This window comes from Durio zibethinus, chromosome 15 (genome assembly GCF_047325235.1).
Source record: "Durio zibethinus cultivar Kanyao isolate XHJ-2024 chromosome 15, ASM4732523v1, whole genome shotgun sequence".
NCBI lineage: Eukaryota > Viridiplantae > Streptophyta > Magnoliopsida > Malvales > Malvaceae > Durio > Durio zibethinus.
Window position 1 is genome coordinate 8230491 of NC_143176.1, and position 10562 is coordinate 8241052.

The 10562-nt window shown below is 31.3% G+C and overlaps 1 protein-coding gene across 1 annotated transcript; it reads right to left on the reverse strand.

The window, feature by feature from the left end:
• Positions 1 to 581: 581 nt before the first annotated feature.
• On the reverse strand, positions 582 to 7737 carry LOC111301745 (adagio protein 1-like). Its single transcript, XM_022897663.2, has 2 exons — positions 7198 to 7737; positions 582 to 2779 (listed from the first exon to the last, which is right to left on the reverse strand). The coding sequence occupies exons 1-2, from the start codon at positions 7419 to 7421 to the stop codon at positions 1171 to 1173; spliced, it is 1833 nt and encodes a 610-aa protein (XP_022753398.1). The 5' UTR covers positions 7422 to 7737; the 3' UTR covers positions 582 to 1170.
• Between the last annotated feature and the right edge of the window lie 2825 nt (positions 7738 to 10562).

Here is a 10562-nt window from a genome sequence, read left to right on the forward strand (position 1 = left end):
AATCATAAATTTTGCGTTTCAAAATCTCCAATATTCGAGTGAATAAAAATACCAAAAATTTGTAAGTTGTCAAATTTTATGTTTCTTTTCTGGAGTAATTAACAATAAATATTTCGTTTTAAACCCTGAAAACACTTTTCGAGTGAAAAAATATAAAAAAAAATTAAGTACAAATTAAATATTATATTTCTATTAAAAAAATTCAATAAATAATAATAATAATTACGTTTTAAAGAATAAAAATATAATATTCAAGAGATAAATTAAAAAATTTACTAATTTAAAACAATTATTACTCAAATACTATGTTCAGCTACCAACAAATAAAATATTTGTACTATTCGTTTTCAATATAACATCTATAAAAAATAAAAATAATTAAATTAATTATCATACGTTGATTTTCAATAAGATATAATAAAAAAATATTTTTTATTCAAATCAAATGTAAAACGAAAATAACTTTTTCTCTAAATCTTAAAAAAACCAAATAAAAAAATAATTTTATGATTTTGAAACCTTTTAACACTATTTAAAATCTAAAAGCCGAATATGAAAATTATATTCTCACGAGTACAGAATTTGAAAAAAAATCTCTTATTCCCTCGGACCTAATGCCTTCATGTTGAAAGAAACTTGGTCAACAGCCAGTCACACCGTCAATCCTGGTTTGTCATCAACGCAGGCAAAATCCTTTTTTTTTTTTTTTCCAATTTTTTTTATATTACAGAATATAAATGGGGCACAATTAATACCTACATATATAAAATGCCTACATGTCTGTCTGTCTATCAAATACTGCTATCCTAAGAACCAAGAATAATCCATTGTGAACATTGTCAGACAGTTCACACAAACCTTACAAAAAAAAAAAGAAAGAAAAAACGTCTTCAAGTCACTCATTTCAAAGTTTTTTCCCGAACCAGAACAACCTCGTGCATGAAAATGCATCTTGGGACAACCACCTAACACAAAAGTCTTGACATGACCAGAGGAATGTTTTGCCAAGAGTTCTTTCTTTTCTTTGCTTTTCTAGTTACCCAATGATGTTTCACCAATCAAGTTCTCAGAATTCTGTCTCGTCTTAAGAGTGGAGGACTCGCTTTGAGTCGAGACTCCTTTACAATAGATTATTTGCATCTGCACGTCCTCTTTTAGCCAAGACTGTAATCAGATAACAGAACTTGCCAGTGATAGCTCATGGAGCTCAGTTAGCATCCACTCCTCACCCGTTTGACCACCAAGTACAATAGCCCTTGTCCCACCAACAATACAAGTACTATGCCCCCAAGCAAACCTTGGGGGTCGCCCAGGCACATTCAGTATCCTCCATGTAGGTTTTTCATCAGTTGGGTCCAGGAGATAAAGCTGGGACGCGGAGTGAAGACCAGCAACAGACCCACCAAAGATGAGAATTCTTCCACTAGGAAGGCTCACAGCAACATGATCAAGTCTTGGAGGTGGAGGTATGCCTCCGGGATTTCCAGCACCAGGCATTCCACTCCCAGTTACACATCTCCAGCATGGTTCCTCCTCACTTAAATCCATGGTGAATACGTCGCTAGAACGAAACCGAAGAGGACCACTCTTAGCAAGACCTCCAAACATCAATATTTTCCGACCACCATATACTGACAGTGTGTGACCCAAACGAGAAGGTGGGGTCCATGCTACTGGTATCTCTCTCCAGACAGGTTTCTCCATTGAAAGATCAAGCAGGAAAGTGTCACTAAGAAGTACACCCGAATCTGCACAACCACCAGAAACTATGAGCTTGGTCCCATCAAGAGTGCAGGAGCTGTGCCATGATCTAGGAAGTGGAGGAGCCAACCCTGAGATCTCTCGCCAGGTTGGAGGCTTTGCATCCAAATCTAGCACAAAAACATCATTGAGCAGGCCCTGCCTTCCACAGCCTCCAAATACCACCAGATGAGATCCATTCACACAAGAAAGTGTATGACCCCAACGACCAGGAGGAGGAGAGCAAACTTGGACGTGTTGCCACTCTGGGTTGCTGGAATTTAGATCCAATACAAAGGTGTCATTCATTGGTTGCATATTTACTCCTTCACCACCAAAAAGTACAACTCGATTCCCAACAGCACAAGCACTAAAGTTGCACCGTGAAGGTTCAACAGCACCTCCAACAGTAAGCTTCCTCCATGCAGCTGCTTCAAGAGTGGTCAATTCCCTTGCCAGCCTACCCCACCCAAGTCTCTTTGCACCAGGAACTGTCTCTAAAACACGAGTAGTCTCACAACCCCATGCATTTTGACAGACCATCCGCCAAAGATCCTCATTTTTTGTCAGCTCATATAGTCGCCTACAGACAGAACCAACTGATGCAATATCTCTTGGTGTCAGTCGTGAAAGTATCTTGAGAGACAGTACCTCATCACTCAATTGCAATATCCCACAAACTCCCCGGCAGACATTTCGGACCCCAACTACTACAGGCCAAAAAGCAGAAAAACCAGAGCAAGAATGGTCAGATGACTTCATAGACTCCTTTAATGAAGATCCCTGCACTGGACCTAGATCAATGTTTGCTTCTGTGAAGAGCTGGATCCCAATAACATGAGTGATTGTCTCATCATGTCCGTATATTGGAGTAAGACGCAATCTGTTCATCAATGGAGATCCATCCTTTCTAAAGTTCAACAACTCACCTTGGAATTCAATGCCCTCTTCAAGGCACCTCCGTATTTCTGAAACTATTGTGAAGTCCACCAAAGGATGTCTTCTTTTTGCAAATGGCCCTCTACACTGTAAAAAACGACTGAAACAAAATCACAAAAATATCAGAACAAAGCAGAACAACTCACAATGATCAGTAACTTGTTACAAGATGTACAGTAAATATTCTTTCTCTTTCTACAAGAAAATTTATGGCAAGGGGCATAACTGAAGTAACCAGTAACAATAAACAAAAACTTTCGTGATGATCCAAAGTAATGGCAATACATGAGAAGAACAAGGGGTAGTAGGGGGTATGGGCTTTCAATTAAAATGATGCTCCATCAGTTGAAACAAAGAACACAGAAGGATACAAAAGAACTTTTAAAAGACCTTCTAAAGCAAAGTTACAACACAACATACAGTCATCACCTTTAACCCCTCCCTTGAACAATTGTGCAGTTGTAATCATTAAGCATAAAATTACTGATGCAAACGGATATGCAACTTTAGAGGCCTCAGCATCAACAAGGAAAGTAGAAATTAACCCGAAGTCTAACAGTTCATTAAGTACATACAATTTCAGGGTAGAACCAAAACATTTAATAAAATAGACTTAACACAGCAGTGGCCAAGATATGTGAAAAAAAAAAAAGATTCAATAACAATAGGCTCAGATGCTTGTTGACAACTTCAACAAGGAAAAAGGAAGTTGCTCATTGCCAAGGGATGTGCAGCATCTCTAAAACTCATGGCCCAATTATGAAAGTAGTTTTTAAGAGCACTGCAACACTGTTACAACGAATAATTCATGGGTGCATAAATGATCCAAAGCCAGTCAAAAACAAATAAAACAACTTTAATTGGTTTGTTTCCTTGCAAAGAAAACCAGATGCTAATATCTTTAAAAAATGTACATTAACTGCACAATATATATACAATTGTACTACATTTCTAGCTGTAACTGTAGTTATGTAGACGGGGAAGAGGAACCAATGTGCAAGCACCATACACTGCTAGGTCAATGGAAAAACATAGATAACATCAAACTGCACAACTGCAAGCTCTCTGACAAACTTTCACCATATGTATTGGGTGAGCTGTAGAAATTGCCACAGCACCACAATTTAAACCCACAAATTAAAATTAACAAATTCTGAACCAGCTTATTGCAGAGTTTGATTGGTTTGAGTTGGTTGAACTAAAACACAAAGTAAACTAATTTCTGACAAAATATAAAAATAAAAATAAGAAAAGAGGAAAAAAACTTGCATCATGTTTGACTTTTACACCTCTATTTGAAATCCACAGTCTTAAACTAATTAAAAGACACTAATGCTATTTTCCTCTAAATGGATGGAGTAATACTCAGTAAATCCCATTTTAAATTGAAAGAAGATAAGGAGAATGAGAAAAATGGAGTAACCAAAGAAGGGAGAATGTTCTTACCTAGTAAAGAAGAATATCAATTCATATATATATATATATATATATATATATATATATATATATATATATAGAGAGAGAGAGAGAGAGAGAGAGAGAGAGAGAGAGAGAGATTATATTTGATGCACTGTCAATGTATACTCTATGCACTATCAATAAGTTAGATGATGCCACTTTATTAATGAGTAAATATCAACCCCTAAAATAAATATAAAAAAAACTAATATTTTTTTGAAAAGCTTACTAAATAATGAAGTGGCATCATCTGATTCACTTCATTAATGAGATGACATTATCCGATTCACTGACAGTATATAGAATCTATACACTGATAGTGCATCCAATATAAAAACACACACACACACACACATATAGCTTAACTGAATCAGAACCATGAGAACAGGTGCAATATGCTTAAATCATATACATTATAGGCTCTCCCTTAAATAAAAACAAAGCTTTTTTCTATTCTTCTAATTCCACCACACAAACAAAAGATACTGACTGCAACATATAAAACAAATCTATATAATTTTTCTTCAAATTAGGGATATTTTGACAAAAAAAGTGGCAAATAATTAATCGTGCCCAATTCCTTCAAAGTACTCTTTTCAGCTTGTCATGGGTGTTTCCAAAATGAGTTAAGTCTAGTATCATCCATAATTTTGTTGATAGTCCTTAATATGTTTCCATATTTATTTTAGAGTTTTGCAGCATAGAAAGACACAAATAAAAAAAAAAGAATTGAAAAGGAAAACAATTAAAGATAACCACAAGCACATACACAAATTCACACATACACAAATTCACACATATGCTTATTTTATAAAAGCATGTACCCAAACTTGGAAGAATTGAGCTGATGGAATTTCAAGCACTTCTGTGTAACTATGGAGGCATGATGATGCATGCGTTTCTTCTACTAACTGGAGTCTTCTGTCTCTCTTTCTACTTGTCAGACTTCTTTTTTTTAATATTATGCATGTACCACATCTTAATTCTGCACAACTTTCCTCATTAAATTGTACAACGTACCTGTTCCCAGATTTCCTTAAATGAAATCCTAAATCATCACCAATAGCAAATCTTAAAAATTCAATAAAAGAATCCATCCCACCCTTCCCAACCACCCACGCCAACCTACATGTTTGCTAGCCAAAAGATCCTGGCATCTGATAAAAACAAAATTCCTCAACTATCAAACCCAAACTATTACTCCTTTACTGTCCAAAATCAAAAATCATAAGTTGCTAAACTCTAGTTCACCAAAAAGGCTTTTATACGAGATCCACACTATATTGACAATGAGAGCTTGAGCAAATTGCGAAAATGTGTTTCATCACAGCAATATGATCCCTGAAGCAAGTATGAATTTGAGTCTCCTCTGATACTACCAAGATATTTTCATCATATTATATAACTTTATGATGCAAAGCAAGTTTCCTTGAATGTACTGCATCAACTCTATATGCTAGGCTCTAGAAGTCAGTTAGAATGATGTAGCTATGGTCCCATTGACATATTTTGCTCAAGTCTCCCTTCAGATAAGCTTCAACATATAAATCATAGATGTTGAAGAGAGAAGGTAGTGCATTAATGATATCACTATAAGTTTCCAAACATCTTATCTAAATTTCTTACCATCATAGTCCAACAAACTAAACTTAGTGCAACAATCAAAAGGAAAACTACATTTTAGAGAGTGCTAATGAAATAAGGAAGATATCATCTACCTTGCGAAATAAAACAGTATAGCATAGAAACATTTCTTCATCTCATCATTGTATTAAATGCTGGTATATTGCGTAAAAACTCTATCTTTATTCAATATTATATGAGATTTAGTTCACAGATACCAGAAACATTTTAACAGGGATTAAACATTTCATTTTTTTGGTTGGTATGATTCAGGAATGCTTCCCACTTTGAGAATGATTATTTAAAACGAGAACACTCCATTATAACGCTTTAAAATCAAGGGGTAGCTTCTTTAGAAAGTAACAATAGGAAATATAATATAAAAACTAAAGATGCCATCTTGAGCAGGAACCTTTATTATCAACATGTAGGATAAATTTGAAACTTTGAAAGTCAACGCATTAATAGGAAGTAAGACACCAATACATAGATAAATCGACATGATACTACCAGCATGCCCACTTGATACAAGCTTCCAAACCCTAATCTCAATATCGCTAACATAAAGCTAGTGATATGCCAAGTGCCAACCATGAAGACCCATTTGTCAAAAAACTATAACAAACTTCTCAAGAATATCCCTAATGACAAAATAGTTAAGAATACAAAAAATGTTTCAATCAAGTTGAAGATTCTGTTTCTAATGGATGCTAGCCTGCTCTACTAGAACCACATGACATCTCATCAAACTCAAAGTTAACACCAAAAATCCCCACGTCAGACTATTTCCGAGTTAATTTCTGCATTGCAACATATTCCCCATCAAACATTCTATTTAAGGAAACATTACTATGCAACATAGATAATGAGGGGCTTCACCACACACTTGATATGATGTCCATGTTTACTCTGCCTGAAACATTAACAAGGGCAATATCTTAAAAAATCCCTTGTAGAGAAACTTCAAAAAGGGCATTTCCCAGATCTAAATTCATTAAACTGCATAGTAATTATGGCTTTCTCTTTGCAAAACAAAACAATATGTTAAAAAGAAAATTAATACTACCTATCTTGAATATATTCGACAATTTTTAGCACATAACTAAATAATGCTCTCCCCCCCCCCCCCCCCCCCCAAAAAAAAAAAAAAAAAAAACACCCAACTACACCAAAAGGCAAATGACCAAAATTAAATCAAGTGTGGTGATTAAAAAGAAAGAATGGAAAATTCCCATAAGGGTTTTCATTAATCAATAAATTCCATGACAGGGAGACCTAAAACATATTCTAATCTATTCCCATTTCATATGGTACTTAGAAACAAAATAAAAAACCAAACACCACTCGAAATCTCAAATGACATACGGAAGAAATGGCAAAAACAAATAATAGTGCTGAACCAACATACAAGCAGAAAAAAAAGCAATAAGAACAGACCAATTGCGGCCAAGAACCTCCTCAGCGCGATAGCCAGTAACCATCTCGAAGACGGTGTTGACATAAATGATGGGATGGTCGGGCTCGAGTGCATCGGTGACGACAAAGCCACAAGGAGCCGTTTGTAGCAAGTTTTGGACAGGGAAAGGAAGTGGGCCGCCATCTTTGAGCACGAAGCCCTCATCTTCGTCCCCACTCAGATCGGAATTACTATCCCACTCCATATATATATCTAAGAAAGCAATCCAGGAGGCGGGTTTTCTTCTTCAACCCATGGAAGCTGATGAAGAAAGAAAGGGGAAAGGAAAAAACAAAGGAATGAAAGAGAAGATAGACAATAAAAGAAGAGAAGAAGAAGAAAGTTGGTATTGTTGGTGTTGTTATTGGGAAGGGAGTAGGCAGGGTTCAGTGCGAGAGAAAGGAGATAACGAGTGGTGAGCAAAGTTCGGCAAATTAAGGTAAGGCCGACGGTGAAGGAAAGGGAGAGGGACAAATTGTACATGGGAGCTTCTAACTGCACATATGTTATTACTTTTCACCATTTTTATTTTTTTGAAAATTTATTTTTAAATGGAGTTAATTATATATATTTTTATAAATTTTTAGATGTCATTATTTAATAAGTTATATAATTTATCAAAAATAAAATTTCAAAAATTTATAACTTATTAAAAATTGATTTCCAAAAGGTAGGTAATAAAATTTTTAAAAAAATTACAAAAAAATGCTACAAATTTTTATTAATTAGTATAATGTAAAAGGTATTATTGAAAAAATTATAAATTATAAAATTAATAAAAAAATTAATTTTACTATTGTAACTTTAAAGAAAGAATATTATCTTATTAGGTCTTAATTAAATCAAGAATAAAATAATAGATACAATTTTTTTATAAATTTAAAATTTATTATTATTTTGATAAATATTTTTTTCTTATTATTGAATATTAAAATTTTATAATTACTCTTACTAAATTGAATTCGTTAAAATCGTCTTTCCATCTGTTTGTCACAATAATTTTTTTCAGATAACATATTAAATTTTGATAAAATTATAAAATATTTAATAATATTACTTATATAGCTTTTAGAAATTTTAACTCTTAAATGTTTATCAAATATAATAATTTTTTTTATTTCTTGTAACATTAAGATAAAAAATATTTAATTATAATTTCATAAGATTTTATTCTTTTTTTAAGTTAAAATAGTAAGATTAAAATTTTTTATTAATTTTAAAATATATAATTTTTTAATACTAATTTTTTCATTATATCAATTAATAAAATTTTTTAATAAAATTCTTTTTTTGAAAATTTTCTTAAAAATTTTATAATTTTTTAGAAATTCATTTTTAGTAAATTATCTATTTTTTTCAAAAATTTATTTTCGATAAATTATAAATTTTATCAAATATGAATATCTAAAAATTTGTAAAAATAATAATTAAATAATTTTATTTACAAAAAATAAAAAAAAAAGGTAGAGTGCGCAGAGTAAAAGCTATGGTGCATTTAAAAATTTCCATTGTACCTGATACATGTGTACAACAGCCTAGATTGGTTTTGGTTGAAAAATCTGCCAAACTTCGCATCGTTTTTTGACTTTCAAATTTTTGGTTTTGGGTTTTGGAAATATTTTTCATTTTTTAAAAAAATATAGGGATTTGATACTCAAAATTATAATCAAATAATTTTACCATTATTTGATTAATGAAGTTAATTATATTTTTTTAGAAATTTTTAGATATCATTATTTAATAAGTTATATAATTTCTAAAAATGAATTTTTAAAAATTTATAACTTATTAAAAATTGATTTCCAAGAGGTAGGTAATAAAATTTTAAGAAAAAAATTTACTATAAATTTGTATTAATTAGTATATTGTAAAAAGTATTATTGAAAAAATTATAAATTTTAAAATTATTAAAAAATTAATTTTACTATCATAACTTAAAAAAATAATATCTTATGAGGTTCTAATTAAATCAAAAATAAAATAATAAATACAAAATTTTTATAAATTTAAACTTAATTATTCTTTTAATAATATTTTTTCTTGGTATTGAATATTAAAATTTTATAATTGCTCTAACTAATTGGAATTTTTTAAAAACGGCTTTCCTTCTGCCTATCACAATAAATTTTTTTAGATGGCATATTAAATTTTGATAAAATTATATAATATTCAATAGTATTACTTATATAATTTTTAAGAATTTTAGTGTTTAAATGTTGATAAAATATAATTGTTTTTCCATTATTTCTTATAACATCAAGAGATAAAATATTTAATTAAAAATTCATAAGATTTTATTTTTTTTTTAAAGTCAAAATAGTAAAATTAATTTTTTTATTAATTTTAAAATTTATAATGTTTTTAATTATAATTTTTTGATTGCATCAATTAATAAATATTTTTAATTAATTTTTTAATTTTTCTAAAAAAAATTATAATTTTCTAAAAATTTATTTTTGATAAATTATAAAATTTATCGAATACAAATATTCAAAAAATTGTAAAAATGATAATTAAATAATTTCGTTACCAAATTTTTTTTTTTTAAAAAAGTAGGGTATGAAAAGCCAAAGCTGTGATGCATTTAAAAATTTCCATTGTACATAATACATGTGTACAACAGCCTACTTTGGTTTTGGTCGAAAATTCTGCCAACTTCTCATGGTTTTTCGACTTTCAATTTTCTGGTTTTGGGTTTTGGAAAAGTTTTTCACTTTAAAAAAATATAGGATTTAACACTCAAAATTATAATAAAATAATTTTACCGTTATTTGATAAATGAAATTCAAAATGTGCGATTTGTTTCTTGAAATTTCAAATTGCTAATTATGCTAATTTTTGTCCGGGTTTATTGTCTTCATTTTTAATTTAATAATAATAATTATTATTATTAAAAAAAAAAAGAAGAGAGACAAAAAAAAAATAGAGGGCTGGAAAATGGTGGCGCCGCCAGCCCCAGCAACCCCATTTAGCCACCAGACCAGCCATGTTTATGACCTTCACCACCTCTACAACCACGCGTTACAGACACCTACAGACTCCTAGACCACCTTCCCGAACATGCATCTGGTTCTATAAAGACCCTAGCTTTCTCTATTTCCAGAAAGGGATCCATTCACAAAAATCTCAGCTCATTTCGTAAAAAAAAAAAACCTCTCAGACACAGAAGTTAAAAACGTAAACAACCCCAACACCAAAATAAAAAAACCAAACAAAATAAAAACCACACAGTCCTCCTCGTAGGAAGGAACCTAGCGCCAGAAAAACCCCTGTAACAAAAAAAATACCTAAAAAAAGTCAGTCGATTTAAAAAAAAAAAGGAAATCGAAACTTTAATCCCCGATCT

Excerpts from the sequence above, each read along its gene's own strand:
- LOC111301745 (XM_022897663.2), bottom strand. The coding sequence starts at position 7,421 with ATGGAGTGGGATAGTAATTCCGATCTGAGTGGGGACGAAGATGAGGGC. Across the intron at positions 2,780-7,197 it reads GAGGTTCTTGGCCGCAATTG|TCGTTTTTTACAGTGTAGAG; the intron begins GTCTGTTCTTAT and ends ATTTTGTTTCAG.